The sequence below is a fragment of the Astatotilapia calliptera genome, unplaced genomic scaffold, assembly GCF_900246225.1.
Source record: "Astatotilapia calliptera unplaced genomic scaffold, fAstCal1.2 U_scaffold_71, whole genome shotgun sequence".
Taxonomy (NCBI): Eukaryota; Metazoa; Chordata; class Actinopteri; order Cichliformes; family Cichlidae; genus Astatotilapia; species Astatotilapia calliptera.
In genome coordinates, this window is record NW_020535813.1 from 1 (window position 1) to 17,585 (window position 17,585).

A 17,585-nucleotide genomic window follows, 5' to 3' on the forward strand; every position below is an offset into this window, starting at 1 on the left:
CTCAATCTGAGCAGCTGTTGCTCCACCAGCTTCCTCGAGCCTCTCGCTGATCTCTTCAAGCTCCCTGGAGAGGTCGGCTCTCTGCTTCTCTACCTTAGCCCGAGCTGCCCTCTCAGCCTCAATCTCCTCTTCCAGCTCCTCAATACGAGCCTAGTTTGAAATTATTTGGATTTATCGATTAGAACCTAAACTAAACTAGGTTTTTGAATTATAATGAACAATATTCTTTATGAAGACTGGTCGTTAGTGTTACCTGAAGTTCTTTGATCTTCTTCTGAAGTTGAGCACCAAGGGATTGTTCATCTTCAATTTTGCTGAGAAGTTGGCTGATTTCAAAGTCCTTCCTTGGTGTGGAAGAAGTATGGTTTTACGATCATAGTCCATATGATTATTGCAATGCAGTGTGTGTAAAGAAAATTATTTACAAAAAAAGCCCTACTTCTTGATTTTCTCATCAGACTGCTGCTTGTCATTCTCCAGATCCATTATGGATTCCTGGGCCAGTTTCAGATCTCCCTCCAGCTTCCTCTTGGCTCTCTCAAGGTCCATGCGGAGCTTCTTCTCTTGCTCCAGTGAACCCTCAAGCTATAAAGTCATGTCAGTTGATTCAAGTGGTTGGTATGACAATGATTTAGTACTAAAATTCTTTCCATAAAAAACAAAAAACAACAACGTAATTTTTATAGTTTTCTTACATCATCAACTTGCTGTTCCAGCTTTGTTTTGGACTTGGTCAGAGTGTTGACTTTGTCCTCCTCTGCCTGGAGATCATCCAGTGTTTGCTGATGGGCCTCTTGTAAGCCTTTCTTCTCCTTAGTCAACTTGGCAATTGACTCATCTTGAGATGCCATCTCCTCTGTCAGGTTTTTCACCTGAAACAATGTGAATACATTAAGTTTAATTTTGTTCGAGATTTTGCTGATTATTTGATCGTTTAACATGTATATTCAAAGAACAACATTACATGTTTTAATTGAACTAAGTATACAATCAAAATGAACTGAACCTTGTTTTCTGTGGCATGTTTCTCCTTCTCCACTTTGGCCAAGGTGAGCTCCAAGTCATCAATGTCCTTCTTCAGCTCAGAGCATTCATCCTCCAGCTTCCTCTTCTTAGCAGTCAGCTCAGCATTGATTTCCTCTTCATCCTCCAGTCTCTCACTTGTCTCTTTGAGTTTTGCTTCAAGCTGGATTTTGCTCTTAATGAGCCCCTCACACCTTTCTTCAGCATCGGAGAGATTGTCAACTTCCTATAATACATGTTGAACACACAAGTTAGATTATTTGTGACAAAAGTGTAGTTAAAATCATAATTTTAACTACACTTTTGTTTTAGCAAATAAATAATCAGAGGGAGAGACAAACATGTGGTCTTTTTATATCTACCTTATATACATGAACTATAGGTGCAATGTATACTTTTCTCTACTACTTACTGCAGCCACTTGAAGTTGCAGGTCATTCTTCTCCTGCAGCAGGCTGACCATCTTCTCTTCCAGTTCCTTCTTCTTAGCCAGAGCAGCAGCCAGGTCTGTCTTCATCTTATCATAGTTCTCCTTCATGTTCTGCAACTCCTTCTCAGTCTCAGCACTCTTCAGAAGAGGCTTGATCTTGAAATATACTTTCAGCCATGGCCAGTTCTTGACATTCATGAAAGAACGGATGTTGTACTGGATGGTGTAGATAGATTCTCTAAAAACCAAACATGAGAGTGTTACTTTGTGTCGTCGGATCTTAATATGAGGAAGGAAATACAAAAGAGAATACAATAGAGTTTACTATGATAATGTTACCTCCTCTCCATCATCTTCACAAACTCTTTCCTCATGACGTATCCTCTGCAGAGAGCCTGAGTCATGGTCACCAGCTCAGCCAGTTTCTCATCTCTCAACTCCTCAAGAGTGCCCAGCAGACCAGCTTTGAAGAACACCTATTTAATCATTGAAAACATAAGTACAAGTACAAAGGGACAGTTTTTGTTAATGTCTATTAATATAATGAAGTGTACCTTTGTGTGCCCAAACATGTATTGTGTGTGATCCACATCAATGGAGCCAAGCAGCTTCTCTGAAGCTTTCTTGTTGTCAATGAACTGTCCCTCAGGGATGACACTGGCATTCAACACTTTGTATCTTCAAGAGAGATACAATTACAGTTGTTACTTAGATTTTTCTTCCATCATATTCAAGTTTGTCCTTTACAACAACCATGAAACCATTTTTCCTTTCCAATATTGTAATGTGCTGTCACCTCTGCTTGAAGTCACCATAGAGGATTCTGCTGGGGAAACCCTTTCTGCAGATTCTGATGCCCTCCAGTACACCGTTACACCTCAGCTGGTGGATGACCAGGAAGTTCTCCATAAGGCCTGAGAGTCAGAAATGCATAATGTTTCAAATCTTTTCTATATTCTTACTGTCATTTTTACAGTTAATATTACTGTAGGGTACCTGGGGTCTTTGTCTCATTGGGAATCAGGCAACGGACAAAGTGAGGATGAGTGCTTCTTAAGTTGGTCATCAGCTTGGCCAGATTCTCCTGTAGATCAGCATCATTAGATAATAGGTTGATACTATTTAAAAATGAGCATTTAATTTACACACATATCTATATCTATCTATATATCTATATATATATATATATATATATATATATATATATATACATATATATATATATATGTATATATATATATATATATATATATATATATATATATATATATATATATCAACATTCGAAAGAAGGGACTGCTCTCACAGCTAGAGATTGACGAGGTACAACACAAATGCTACGGCAAGGAGGAGTCAGGACGCCAGGTCAAGGGGGAGATATCATCACCCCCACCCGAGATTGGGTACATAGCCCCAAGTGCGATAGGAGAAGGATCATTGAGTGCGAGAGGAACTGACCTGAAAAATAGGATCATGGCCAAGCTTGAAACCTGGATCCCCCATAGCCGGTTACCAAGATTACGTGAAGTACCCTCAGAAGGTCTGCTAGATGATGGTAATGCAGCACTACGGACAATACCTACAACCACGATTACCGACACTAACAAGCTGATCTACAATACGGCAGCAGTGATCAGTGAGATGCTTGGCTACAAGTTGAACAGCCACAAGGGGCAGTACCCTCCATGGAGGAGGAGGCTAGAGGGCAAGATCAAAGTAGCACGGAGGGAGGTTAGCCAACTAACGGAGTTGCAGAAATACAGCAAGCTGTCCATACCTGAGGCCTTGGAAACTGCCAAGCAAAGACTCACAGCCTTGGCCACCCGGTTGAGGAGGTACACCAGAGAGATAGAAGGCAGGAGAATAAACCAGCTGTTCTCCACAGAACCAGCAAAGGTGTACTCTCAGTGGCAAGGGAACAATAATAATAAGAGAACAGCACCACCAAGGCTGGAGACGGAGCAATACTGGAAGAGCATATGGGAGAAGGATGCAATTCATAACGGCAATGCTCAGTGGCTAGTGGATCTGAGGGCAGACCACAGCGACCTCCCTGAACAGGGTCCAGTAACCATCACAGTGGCAGATATCCAAGAAAGGGTCTCCAGTATGAAGAGTTGGACAGCACCAGGGCCCGACATGGTTCATGCCTACTGGCTAAAGAAGCTGACTGCACTCCACGAGTGTCTGGCAGCACAAATGAACCAGCTGCTAGTTAACGAGAGACACCCGGAATCAAATCATATCGCATCATATCGGCTAAGATGAACAGGCACATGGGTCAATACATGAGCGGGACACAGAAAGGAATTGGCAAGAATACCAGAGGTGCAAAACACCAGCTACTGGTAGACAGAACAGTCAGCCGAGACTGCAAGACCAGACTGACCAACCTGTGCACTGTCTGGATTGATTACAAGAAGGCCTATGACTCAATGCCCCACAGCTGGATACTGGAATGCCTAGAATTGTACAAGATCAATGGGACCCTAAGAGCCTTCATCAGGAACTCAATGGGGATGTGGCGTACAACACTGGAGGCCAACTCCAAGCCCATAGCACAAGTCACCATCAAGTGCGGGATCTCCCAAGGAGATGCTCTGTCCCCACTGCTGTTCTGCATAGGCCTGAACCCCCTCAGTGAGATCATTAACAAGACTGGCTACGGATACCGATTACGGAACGGAGCAGTTGTCAGCCACCTCCTGTACATGGATGACATCAAGCTGTATGCCAAGAGTGAACGAGACATCGATTCACTGATCCACACTACCAGGCTATACAGCAATGACATTGGAATGTCGTTCGGACTGGAGAAGTGTAGTCGGATGGTAACAAAGAGAGGGAAGGTAGTCAGAACTGAGGGGATTGAACTACCAGAAGGCAACATTGCAGACATAGACGACAGTTACAAGTACCTGGGGATCCCGCAGGGGAATGGGAACAATGAAGAGGCCGCTAGAAAAGCTGCAACCACCAAGTACCTGCAGAGGGTCAGGCAAGTCCTGAGGAGTCAGCTGAATGGTAAGAACAAGATCTGGGTCATCAACAAGTACGCCCTGCCCGTGATCAGGTACCCTGCTGGGGTAATAGGCTGGCCAAAGGAGGAGATAGAAGCCACTGACATAAAGACAAGAAAGCTCCTTACCATGCATGGAGGGTTTCACCCCAAGTCCAGCACCCTGAGGCTGTACGCTAAGCGGAAGGAAGGGGGCCGGGGACTGGTGAGTGTCAGCACCACAGTCCAGGATGAGACAAGGAACATCCAAGAATACATTGGGAAGATGGCCCCAACTGACCGAGTGCTCAGTGAATACCTCAGGCAGCAGAAACCCAAGAAAGAGGAGGGAGACGAGGAACCATCATGGAAGGACAGGCCCCTGCACGGTATGTACCACCGGCAGATAGAGGAGGTGGCTGATATCCAGAAATCCTACCAGTGGCTGGACAAAGCTGGACTGAAAGACAGCACAGAGGCACTAATCATGGCAGCACAAGAACAAGCTCTGAGTACAAGATCCATAGAGGCTGGGGTCTATCACACCAGGCAAGACCCCAGGTGCAGGCTGTGTAAAGATGCCCCAGAGACAATCCAGCACATAACAGCAGGGTGCAAGATGCTAGCAGGCAAGGCATACATGGAACGCCATAACCAAGTGGCCGGCATACTGTACAGGAACATCTGTGCCGAGTATAACCTAGAAGTCCCGAGGTCAAAATGGGAGATGCCCCCAAGGGTGGTGGAGAATGACCGAGCTAAGATCCTGTGGGACTTCCAGATACAGACGGACAAAATGGTGGTGGCTAACCAACCGGACATAGTGGTGGTAGACAAACAGAAGAAGACGGCCGTAGTGATCGATGTAGCGGTTCCGAATGACAGCAATATCAGGAAGAAGGAACACGAGAAGCTGGAGAAATACCAAGGGCTCAGAGAAGAGCTCGAGAGGATGTGGAGGGTGAAGGTAACGGTGGTCCCCGTGGTAATCGGAGCACTAGGTGCGGTGACTCCCAAGCTAGGCGAGTGGCTCCAGCAGATCCCGGGAATAACATCGGAGATCTCTGTCCAGAAGAGCGCAGTCCTGGGAACAGCTAAGATACTGCGCAGGACCCTCAAGCTCCCAGGCCTCTGGTAGAGGACCCGAGCTTGAAGGATAAACCGCCCGCAGGGGCGCGCTGGGTGTTTTTTATATATATATATATATATATATATATATATAAATCTATACATACTCTGAAAAGAGCAGACACGGTCTGGAAGGAACCACCCTTCTTCTTGCCACCCTTTTTGCCACCACCACCAGCAGCCTCTGTTTTCATAAACAGTAAATTTCATTACTGGAATTGAAAAAATATTTTTCACTGTATAATTTTAGCCTGCAGTATGCACATTGTAGCTATCTGTACTGGACATGGGAGTTTGTGAGCACTTTTTTTTCTTACCTTCAGCTCCAGCATGGGCTGCGTACAGGAAGCCCAGCAGTTTGTTTGAAGACTTCTGGTAGAGCTGCACAACTGAGTCATTCAGTGGGTCCTTGTTCTTGTCCAGCCAGCCAGTGATATTGTAGTCCACTGTACCAGCATAGTGAACCAGGGAGAAGTGTGCCTCAGCCTTGCCCTTTCCAGGCTTTGGTTTCTCAAATGCTTTGGTCTTGCCAAGATGCTGATTGTGCAGCTTGTTCTTGAACGTTGTGTCAGAGGCCTTGGGGAACATGCACTCCTCTTCAAGGATGGAGAAGATGCCCATTGGCTGAGAAAATGGCACAAATCATATTAAAATTTCAAGGGAGGTAACATATGCAACCACATGTACATTTCTTCCTGAGCAGCTGTTTACCTTCTCAATAAGCTCAATGCAAGCAGCCAAGTCCATACCAAAGTCAATGAACTCCCATTGAATGCCTTCTTTCTTGTACTCCTCTTGCTCCAGGACAAACATGTGATGGTTGAAAAACTGTTGCAGTTTCTCATTGGTGAAGTTGATGCAGAGTTGCTCCAAGCTGTTGAACTGTAATAGTACAACCATGTCTAACTTCATGGCAATAAAGTCTTTAAAGTTTAAGAAATGTGTTGAAATGTTTCAAGTGCTCACATCAAAGATCTCAAACCCAGCGATATCCAGCACTCCAATGAAGAACTGTCTGGGCTGCTTTGTGTCCAGCATCTCATTGATACGGATAACCATCCACAAGAACATTTTCTCATAGATAGATTTGCACAGAGCCGAGACAGCATTGTTGACCTGGCAAACAAGAATTTATAATTATACAAAACCATATGAATACAGCTATAATGTTTATAATTATAATATGATTATACAAGTCTCCCTTTTATGAATTACCTGTGGGACGGTCTGACCTTTGGTCACCATCTCATTGCCAACCTTGACTCTTGGGTAGCACAAAGCTTTCAGCATATCAGCCGAGTTCAGGCCCAATAGGTACGCAATCTTGTCAGCCACTGTTGGATTAAAACAAATCATTATAATACCTAATAAATACAAATACTTCAAACATTTCTCCATTATAGAAATTTTTCACAATACCCTCGGTGCCATCAGGTTCAGCCTGCTCTTCACGCTGCTTCTGCTTGAATTTCATGTTGCCATGATGCATCACAGCACCAGTCAGCTTGTAGATGCTTAACTTCTCTTCACCAGTAAAGCCCAAGATGTCAATAGCAGTCTGTAAGAAAAAAATGAAATCAGCTATCAATAAATAAAACAAAAGAAGATATTTATGGTTAAGTATAAGATTCTGTGTCAAATGTGATTTTACATCTGTTGCAATGAACTCCTCCACATCATCGATGCTCTTGACAGTGATTTCACCCTGACTGATCATTGGATAGTCATAAGGGTTAGTTGTGATCAGAAGAGCCTCTGAAAGGAGAAATGAAGTTAACTTGTTTTTTGCTTAGAATGTGATTTTAATGGTTTTAAAATTTAAATTTAGGTGTCCTGTCAGCATACCCAGAAGCTCAGGCTTGTGGCCTGTCATCAGCTGATAGAAGATATGGTAGCTCCTCTCAGCAGACAACTGGAAGGTGACACGGGACTTCTCCAGCAGATCTAAGGACAACAGATTAATTTTGACACTGTAGACATGAGACATCACAGTCAAAACTGCAAAATGGATCATACATGCATTTATTTCCTTGGCTGTCATTGGGCGTGTTTGAAACTTTTTTCAGTTCTGTTGCTTTACTTATAACGTGCTTCACAGTATACCTTATTATACTTTAAATGTTCCGTGAAGTTGCAATATGTTCCTACTTATACTTACACACGATAACTGCTGGGTTACAGTATATAACTTATATATATAGCGTAACCACACTGTTCATGCATCCGTGTGTTCCACCACAACAGACAATATTACTTCTTCTGAAATTAAGTGACTCATCTCTTTATGTGCTGTAAAATAATTTCTATCACAGATAATGGTAATTTACACTGTGGTTCAAACTTACATGTTTCAATATCAGCTGAGGCCAGCTTGCCAGATGTGCCAAAGTGAATCCTGATGAATTTACCCTACAGGGGTAGATCTTTATTAATATTGCCTTTCATGAGAGCAAGTAGTAAAAAGCTCATTTACATTAACTCATTTTAATCACTTACAAATCGAGAGGAGTTGTCATTCCTCACAGTCTTGGCATTACCGTAGGCCTCCAACAGAGGGTTGGCAGCAACAATCTGATCCTCAAGAGAGCCCTGCAAGAATATATTGTGTTTATGTGAGCTGATCTTCCAAAATTGATTTTCTTTTTCTGTCACAAAGACTTTGACGCAGAATAAAGAATCTACCTGTATTTTACCAGCTGCTGGCTCAGCCTTCTTAGCTCCAAAAGCTGCAATTGTTGCAAAGTACTGGATGACACGTTTGGTGTTGACAGTCTTTCCCGCACCGGATTCTCCACTGGGGTTTAGGGGACACATTGTTAAAATGCCTTTATATCGTTTTTATATATTTTGCATACAGTTTTTATTATACTCACGTAATCAGGACAGACTGGTTCTCACGATCTAAAAGAAAAACATATAAGCATGTCTTGAATAATCTTAGTATTCATTTATTTCCTATCACTTATAAGTAGCTATGTGGTAAGAAGCAATTTTTTTCACGCAATGATTAATGGTCATCTCTTTAAGTAGAAGTCCTAAATGCATTTAAAGGCTTTAATAGGAAATTGAGCTTACCAGTGAGCATGGCCTGATAGGCATTGTCAGAGATGGAGAAGATGTGGGGTGGAGCCTCAATCCTCTTCTTTCCTCTGTATCCTGCTACACATGTAGCATCATATACAGGAAGCCACTTGTAGGGATTGACGACAATGCAGAACAACCCAGAGTAGGTCTGTATCATAGACAATAAATATCATTTAAACATTTACAGATCAGCATGATACTTTCCTCTCACACACAGCAATGTGAAAACTTACGTAGATCATCCATGATGCATAACGCTCTTTGAGGTTAAACAACACAGATGGCTCATTAAGGTGGGTCATCATGGCCATGTCCTCCATCTTATCAAACTTTGGAGGGTTTCTAGGGTGGATTTCATCCTCCTTTACAGTGACCGTCTGAATAGATCCGTCTGAATAGATTTTAATGATCCATCAGACAACTTCATCTTTCACAGTTCGGCATTATATATATATATATATATATATTTTTTTTTTTTTCTAAATCACATCAGAAACAGCAGTATGCGACATTACGTGATGGCAGAGCTTCAGTTCATCCTTTGTCATTTTTTTTTTTTTTTTTAATAAATAGGACAGGGGGAATGAATGAGAGAAAGAGGGGGAGAGAAAGAAAGAAAACCAAAGGGGAGAAGAGACGGTGAGAAGGGGGGGGAAGAGAGAGAGAGAAAAAAAAAAAAAAAGAACTCCTGGGTCACCTGTATGGAGAAAAAAAAACAAACAAACAAACAAAAACAAACAAACAGAGGAGACAGCAAACAACAAAGAGCAACATAATAATAGAGAAAACAAAGCACCATCACAATAAACTAGCTAGTCATAGATATCAATATTTACTAAATAATAAACGATATTGTGCAGCACGCAAGATAGACAGCGCACAGTGTGCTTTGAGGCAGCCGCCAAGAAAGCTTTAGTCCGCGTCTGTGAATACCCATGTGTGCATACCTGTGTGGATCAGCATGCTTGCATTCCAAAGGTTTCTCCATGTAATGATCTGCTAGGGAGTGTGGGGGGGCCACAGCCCCGTCCTCCAGGGTGTGAAGTGGGTATGGAGGAGATCAAAACTCCAGACATCCAGAGGCCCCCAGAACACAAGAGACCATGGAAGACCAACAGAGGGGCAGCCGCGCCACTGTTCCAGTAAGAGCTGAGGAGAGTCCCAGATGAGGGCTCGCCCAGCAGCCGCGGAGCAGAAGTCAGGGGGAGTTGCAGTGACGCGCCCGTGAGCTCCGCCGGCCCCCAGCTGTGCCTGAGTGACCGAGCCCCAGGCCGAGAGGCCGGGGGCACCCCACCTCCAAAGGGGCCCGAGCGAGCCCCAGGCCCCAGGCCCCGACAAGCGGCCGCCAAGGAGTGAGCCGGTGTGTACCCGGACGCCCACCCCCAGACACAAAGAACCACCAACACACCGACACCTGAGGGAGTCCGCCACCGGCAGGGGAAGTGGTGGTGGGTGGAGATAGGCCTCCAAACCTTGGAGGGCCTGAGGTGTCCCCAGAGAGGTGGCGTCTGATACCCAACCTGACATATAGACACAGACATACAGGCACACACAGACACAAACATCCATTCCCACCCTCATGCTCTCATATGCACTCACTCCACACTCAACCAACGTGGAGACAGACATAAAGAGACGCTGTACACACAATCACACTCCCCAAGCGTACTCTACAAACCGGGTCTAGGTACCCTTGCCCCTGGAGGGGGGAATTGCACCCAGACCCAGGTGGTGTTACCCTTTTCCCTGCGGAAAAGTGTTGATGCATATGTGTTCTAAGGTGCAATTAAAACCCAGGAGGGCATGGAGCTACCTGCCAAGGAGCAGCAGGTAAGCGCATAGTCCCTCCTGCTAGCCCTCAATGACTAAGTGTATTTAAAATTGAGAGGTGGGCAACGACGTCAGGGGTGAGGTATACACCCTGATGGTGATTTGGACTCCGTGATTGTGCCCACCCCCAAGATCCTATATGTATGTGTAATGAGAGTGTGAATAATGTGAATGTCTAAGTTGTGGGATAAAATTGAGGCAGAGGCAGCCAGAAGGGGACAGGGGGGGGGGGGGGGGTAGCCTCCTCTGCACCCTGGTGACATACCCCCACTCCAAGGCCCTGCATGTGTGGGTGGTTGTGGAGGAGCGGGAAGAGGGAGGCAGCTGGAGATGGGGAGGGAAGGAAGGGAGGGGCAGGTAACCCCTCCCTGGGGCCAGCTCCCCCGCTGACCCCAGTAGGCACCCCCACCCTCCGCGACCCGCCAGGGAAGGGGGGCCCAGGCCCATCAGACCGGGGCCCAGTGCAGTAGCGCCCCCCGGCTCCACAGAGCCCTGGACAGTCCACCCAACCCCACCACAGAGAAAACTGCACCCACCCCACCATCCACACATCTTCCAGACTACATAAGACGGTAAACGCCCAGGCTGAGATCTTCCTCCACCTCTCCTGTATCTCCCCCTCCTGCAGAGAGTTCCTGAAGAGAAGAAAGCTCCTGCAAGATGTGACCATCCCCCCCACCAGTTGAAGAGCCCCCCAGGCGGCTCGACGCACCGGCGGCACCCTGCTCCAGGGCCGGGCCCCCATGCACCCCCCCCCCCCCAACCCCGGCAACACACCAACCAGGACCCAAGCCCCCGAGGCCCGGCCCGGGCCCCAGCCCAGAGACGGAGCGCCCCCAGAACCTCACGCCCATCCCGGACCCACCCAGGGGCAGCCAGGTTGCCAGGTCAGTAACCCACGTCCGTCAGCACAGACCCTCCCCTAGCCCCGCTGCACGCAGCCGCGAGGAAACAGTCACCTGAGAGCCAACAGAGCCCCCAACCGGACGTGACCGTTCCCCGGGTTGAGCCCCCCAAGGAAGATGCCTCCGGGGAACCCCCCGACGCCCTAAGCCTGTCCCTACCCCCTCACCAATCACAACAGTGAAGGCGGGACCAAACTATGACCCCCCACCCCCACTAGGTGATGGAGCTGATAAAAGGGGCCCAGAGCAATTGATCTAATGTGGTGGCAGAGGCTGTGTCAAGACTAATGTAATCTAATAGATAATTTCTATATTGGTTAGAATTAAGATTATTTTTATTTTTCCAGTTCATGAGGACTGTTTTCTTGGCTATGCATAGGGCAGTGAAGATCATATGGGCTATATTCTTTTCTGAAGTGACATTATCTAAGCTGCCCAGTAGACACACTAAGGGGGAAGTTGGAATGTTACATTTCAGACACTTTGATAAGTCTTCACATATCTCGCGCCAAAACTTTTGCACTGGTGGACAGAACCAAAGAGCGTGGATGTAATTGTCTGGTGTATTGCCTTGACAGTGTGAGCAGTTGTTGGAAGATGTAAAGCCCATCTTGAACATCCGATGACCTGTATAGTGCACTCTATGAAGTATTTTGTATTGTATTAATTGCAGACTGGGATTTTTAATTAATTTAAAAGTTTTTAAGCAAATCTGAGACCAGAAGTTTTGGTCTAGGTTGACTGATAAATCTGCTTCCCACTTTGCAGTAGGAAGGGATATTGATTCATCTAATTTAGAAAGTGTTCTGTATATTTTAGATAATAATTTGGGGGATTTAAGAGTAAGAAAATGTGCCGCACTTAGTGGTGTTTGTAATTCAACTTGACTGAGGTTAAATTTCTTTTTTACTATGGATTTAATTTGTTGATATTCTAAAAACCTTGTCTTGTTGATCCCATATTGTTCAACTAGTCTGTCAAATGGAATAAATTCTGTTCCCTCTAATATATGTTCTAAGTATTTAATTCCTTTACAACTCCATTCTGGGAAATTAATCATATTATTGTTTTGTAATATGTCAGGGTTATTCCAGATAGGTGTACGTTTGCATGGGATTAATGAAGACTCCGTTATTTTTAGAAACTCCCACCATGCTGTTAGAGAAAAGCTGATGTTGATACTTTTAAAGCATTCATGTCTTTTGATGTTTGAGCTAATAAATGGTAGGTCTGAAATCTCTAGATCCTTGCATAGTGCCTGTTCAACATCTAGCCAGGGCTCAACTAAGAAGGTATGTTTTAACCATTCTGAGATGAACTGAAGCCTGTTGGCTAAGAAGTATTGGTGAAAATTAGGCAGATCTAATCCTCCTCTATCCTTGGTTCTTTGTAGCGTTTTTAAGCTAATACGCGGGGGTTTATCTATCCAAAGGAATTTGGAAATATATGAATCCAGAGATCTGAACCAATCTTGTGATGGTTTGTTAGGGATCATCAAAAATAAGTAATTTATTTTTGGCAAGATCATCATTTTTATAGTGGCGACCCTTCCCATGAGTGATATGGGTAAAGATTTCCATCTAGTCAGATCGCCTTCTACTTTCTTTAGAAGTGGGATGTGGTTTAGTTTAGTTAAGTCTGAAAGCTTAGGAGAGACATTAATACCTGAATATTTAATATTTCCGGATTGCAGTGGGGCAGAGGAAGAATTATGGAAGGAGCAGTTAATGGGGAGAACTGTAGATTTTGGCCAGTTAATTGAATAATCTGAAACTCTTGAAAACCAGTTTATTAGAGTAATTACCTCAGAGAGGTTGGTTTGTGTGTTTTGCAGAAAAAGCAACACATCATCCGCATAGAGACTGATTTTATGTTCTATGTTCTTACATTTTATGCCCTTAATTGTTGTAGCCTGTCTAAATGCTGCTGCTAGAGGTTCGATAAAAATTGCAAAAAGTGAAGGGGAGAGTGGGCATCCCTGTCTGGTGCCCCTCAGGAGACAGAAGCTGGAGGATGTCTGGTCATTTGTTCTGATACAAGCCGTTGGGGAATTGTATAATATTCTTATCCAGTTTATGAAAGAGTTTCCAAAACCAAATTTGTGTAAAGTTGCGAATAAAAATTTCCAATTAACTCTGTCAAATGCTTTTTCTGCATCTAGAGATAATATTATGGTTTCGATGTTTTTATCGTATGAGTAGTCTATTAAATTAAGTAATCTACGAGTGTTTGTTGAGGAGTGCCGACCTTTTATGAAACCAGTTTGGTCAGGATGAATTAAGAGGGGGGTCATTTTCTCTAATCTCTTTGAGAGAGCTTTGCAGATTATTTTAAGGTCTACATTTAAAAGAGAAATTGGACGATAGCTTGAGGGAAATAAAGGGTCTTTTCCTGGTTTTAGCAGGAGACTAATGTTGGCAGAATTCATATTTGGTGGTAGTCTGCCCTTTTCCTCGATTTCCTGCAACATGCTGTGGAATACTGGTGCCAAAATTGTCCAGAATTCTTTGTAGAATTCTGCAGGGAAGCCGTCTGGACCTGGAGCCTTATTATTGGGCATACTTATCAGGGCTTCCTGGAGTTCACTTGGCGTCAGTGGCGAATCCAGTTCCATTGCTTGACTGTCTAGTAATTTTGGAAGAGTTACGTTGTCAAGAAACAGATCAATTTCATTTTTAGATGGGTTTATTTGTGGTGAGTATAAAGTTTCATAGAAATCCCTAAAAATGTTGTTTATTCTTCCAGGATCATATATTGTGTTCCCCGATAAATCTTTAGCAGCACATATAGTTATTTTTTCTTTATTTATTTTTAGCTGGTTAGCTAGAAATCGACCTGATTTGTTACTGTGTTCAAAATTCTGCAAGCGAAGTCTTTGTATAAGGAATTGTGTTTTTTTATTAATAGTTTCATTTAATTCTAGTTTTGTTTTGCATATTTTGTTCAATGTTTCCTGATCTTGGTGGGACGCGTAGGCTTCTTCTAGTGATTTGATGTTTTTTTCTAATTCCTGAATATTTTTGTTTTCTTCTTTCTTTTTGTGTGATGAGAAAGAAATTATTTTACCTCTCATCACAGCTTTCCCTGCTTCCCATAGAACAGAAGCAGATATTCCGGGAGTGTCATTAAAGTCTAAATATGAAGTCCATTCCTTTTTAAAGTATTTAATAAAGTCTTCATCTTTAAGTAGTGATATATTAAATCTCCAGTTTTTACTTGGCATAGTATTATTCTTGTGCATTAGTGTTAAAGATACAGGAGCATGATCGCTGACAGCTATAGGATGAATCTCAGTGTCTGAAATGTCACACAGCAGTGAGCTGCTGACCAAAAAATAATCCAGACGAGAGTAAGAGTGATGAACATGCGAGAAAAAAGTATATTCCTTACTGGTGGGGTGAAGAGAGCGCCATGCATCGCAAAGACCAAAGTCGTTCATATACTGTTTGATTATATTTGTGGACTGCCAATTACGCTGAGTTCCTGTTGTGTTGAGCCTATCCATTTCTTCATTTAGTCCAAGGTTGAGGTCACCGCCAAGAATGAGTGTGCAATCAAGGTGTTCAGAGAGTGCACTAAAAAAACCGTGGAAGAATGAGGGTTCATCAACATTTGGACCATATATACTAACAATACATAGTTTTTTGTTCAATATTGATAGTTTAATAATTAGAAATCTACCCTCTGGATCTATAACTGTATCGAGTACTGTAAAATTAACATTTTTATGTATTAAAATTGCTACTCCCCGTTGTCTAGAATTATAACCGGCTGCAAACACGTTAGGGAACTCAGGTGTTTTAAGTTCATTTAAACCTGTGACAGGTTTGTGAGTTTCTTGTAATAAAACAACATCTGCCTGTAGTTTTTTAAGCTGGTTAAATATTTTTAACCTCTTTCCTCTGGTGCCAGCTCCATTTACATTCCATGTGACAAACCTCAGCATGCCCTTAATTGTGCGTGTATGTCTAATGATGTATGCTGGGTGTTTCGTTTAGACAGGTGGAGAGAATATGGAAACATCCCTTGTTTGTAAATAGAAAGAGAAAAAGAAGTGTGGTTAGAGACTCCATAAGTCTGACTATGTGTGTGAATATTCACTAATATGAACAAGCGTGGCTTGCTTATGTGTCCTGCAAGTCTGTGCGTGCTGTGAGGCTGTTGTGAATGTGCTGCCGTTGAGCTGATGTGTTTGCGTGATCGTGTTGTGAAAATATGGAGAAATAGAGGGTGTTGTTTGTAGGTGAGTGGGGAAGTAGGTGATCACAGCAGTGAAAGACAAGAGAAAGAAAGAAACCACATGAACTGTGAGCGACAACAAAAAAAAAAGAAACGAAACGGAAACATTCCAATTAAAGCAATGACGGAGGGTGACGGTGTTATATCTGCTATGACATCATATTGATATTACTAGCTTAAACTCATGTTAAAGGAGAGAGTGTGAATGAATAAGAAAAGAGTGTAGCGGGTTCTTATCTGGAGTGCAGTTAATATAACCACGGTGTGGTGCCGAGGTCGCGGTAAAGCTGTCCGTCCACGTAGAGCCGGTCCACGGCGATGACAGCACGGGAGCCTTTCTGGATGAAGCTACGTCGAACTGGGAACAGGACCTTGCGTCATTCCAGGATCTCTATGGGGAACTGGTCGTTCACGCTGAAGTCCGTTCCTTTCAGCTCTCTGCCGCGACTCTTCACCTGTTCCTTCTGTTTGAATTGACTGAATTTGGCCACAATAGGCCGTGGTCTCCCGGTCCGCGACCGCGCGCCCCCCAAGCGATGTACTCTATCGAAGTCGATGTTCTTTACGGTGTCCTCCGGCAGCTTCAGGTGGATTTTAATGAAGTTTTTCACCGTTGCCTCTGCGTCCTCTCCGGCAGTTTCTGGAATACCAGAAAACACAAGATTATCTCTCATGCTACGGGCTTGTAGATCGATAACGGACTCTTTTATTTTTTTATTTTCAATGTTTAGCTGGGTCACGTTATCGGTGAGAGATTTAACCGACTCCCGTAGCGTGGCATTTTCAGCGGCAAGCGTTTCCACCTGCTGCTGGCTGAATTCCAGGGATTCTCTCAGAGATTTAAATTCCCGGTGTAAAATCTCCACCAGGGACAGCCTCGCATCGAAACTGGACAATCGCTTGTCGATTGACTCCAGGATTTCTGCGATGTCTTTGCCGGCAGGCGATGTTGTACCGGGGGAGTCTGCCTGGCGACTTCTCTTCGATGACGGCGTCTCGATTTTGGCCGGGGAAGATGCACTCTGGGCCTTATGCATTACTAAATCTTGAAAACAGCGGTCGATGTAATCTTGGAGAGCGTCTAAACTCTCCCCGTTGTCCTCCAGGGTGTTAGAGATGATAAAACAGATGTTGTTAGTTATATGACAATTGATTAGTATATTTGGTAATACTGAAGCTTGGAAAACCTTTGTTAAACTCTATGCTACCATTTGCTTTTTCTCCGCCAAAATCTCCGGCGTCTGACGTCACCTACAACATCACTTCCGTCACTTACCTCTCACTTCGGCATTATATATTTAACAAACAGATAAAGTACATAGATTATTCATCTACCTTTCCTGCGTCTGTCTCAACAGTGGCTTTACCACCCTCCTTCTTGACGAGTTTGCCCTTGACATACATCTCACCAGGATCAGTTACAAAGAAGGCCGTCTTGGCATCAAATGGAGCAGTCTGGGCCTCAATCCTCTCCTTTTCTGGCTTGCGGAGGTAAATGGCCGCTGGGCCATACTGCTCCATCTCCGCGTCTGTGCTCATGGTGGCACTTTACTAGAGACTGAAAATATGACCAAGTGAAACATAAATCATATGCTTAGTGCACAACCCATAATTAATTTCCATTGTTTTAGATTTATGGAATTTACCACAGGTGATGCAAATAGAAACTCCTTAATACCCTGTGTACGTCAAGGTGCTATTTTATTGCAATGCTTTATGAAAAGGACACACAGGCAAGCACACACATATATATAGTTTACAGACATACAAATATGTATGTTTACATAAATTAAATAAATAATACATTATACATATCTATCTATCTATCTATCTATCTATCTATCTATCTATCTATCTATCTATCTATCTATCTATCTATCTATCTATCTATCTATCTATCTATCTATCTATCTATCTATCTATCTAGAAGGGACAGTTTATGGCTGTA

At 43.6% G+C, this 17,585-nt stretch overlaps 1 protein-coding gene across 1 annotated transcript; it reads right to left on the reverse strand.

Moving 5' to 3' along the window:
- Positions 1-435: 435 nt before the first annotated feature.
- Positions 436-17,191, reverse strand: LOC113018379 (myosin heavy chain, fast skeletal muscle-like). Its single transcript, XM_026161446.1, has 22 exons — positions 16,973-17,191; positions 8,897-9,040; positions 8,655-8,811; positions 8,453-8,480; positions 8,076-8,373; positions 7,925-7,988; positions 7,425-7,523; positions 7,231-7,334; positions 6,999-7,137; positions 6,795-6,913; positions 6,546-6,695; positions 6,291-6,461; positions 5,897-6,203; positions 5,687-5,763; positions 2,450-2,537; positions 2,250-2,367; positions 2,008-2,131; positions 1,793-1,929; positions 1,436-1,691; positions 1,007-1,249; positions 696-872; positions 436-585 (listed from the first exon to the last, which is right to left on the reverse strand). Exons 1-22 carry the CDS (start codon positions 17,174-17,176, stop codon positions 436-438), a joined length of 3,354 nt encoding a protein of 1,117 aa, XP_026017231.1. The 5' UTR covers positions 17,177-17,191.
- Between the last annotated feature and the right edge of the window lie 394 nt (positions 17,192-17,585).

Bases quoted from the DNA above. Each gene is read 5' to 3' on its own strand.
- LOC113018379 (XM_026161446.1), bottom strand. From the start codon at position 17,176: ATGAGCACAGACGCGGAGATGGAGCAGTATGGCCCAGCGGCCATTTAC. The intron at 2,132-2,249 runs GTGACAGCACAT...TCTCTCTTGAAG, and splicing joins TATGGTGACTTCAAGCAGAG to ATACAAAGTGTTGAATGCCA. The intron at 1,250-1,435 runs GTAAGTAGTAGA...CATGTATTATAG, and splicing joins TGCAACTTCAAGTGGCTGCA to GAAGTTGACAATCTCTCCGA.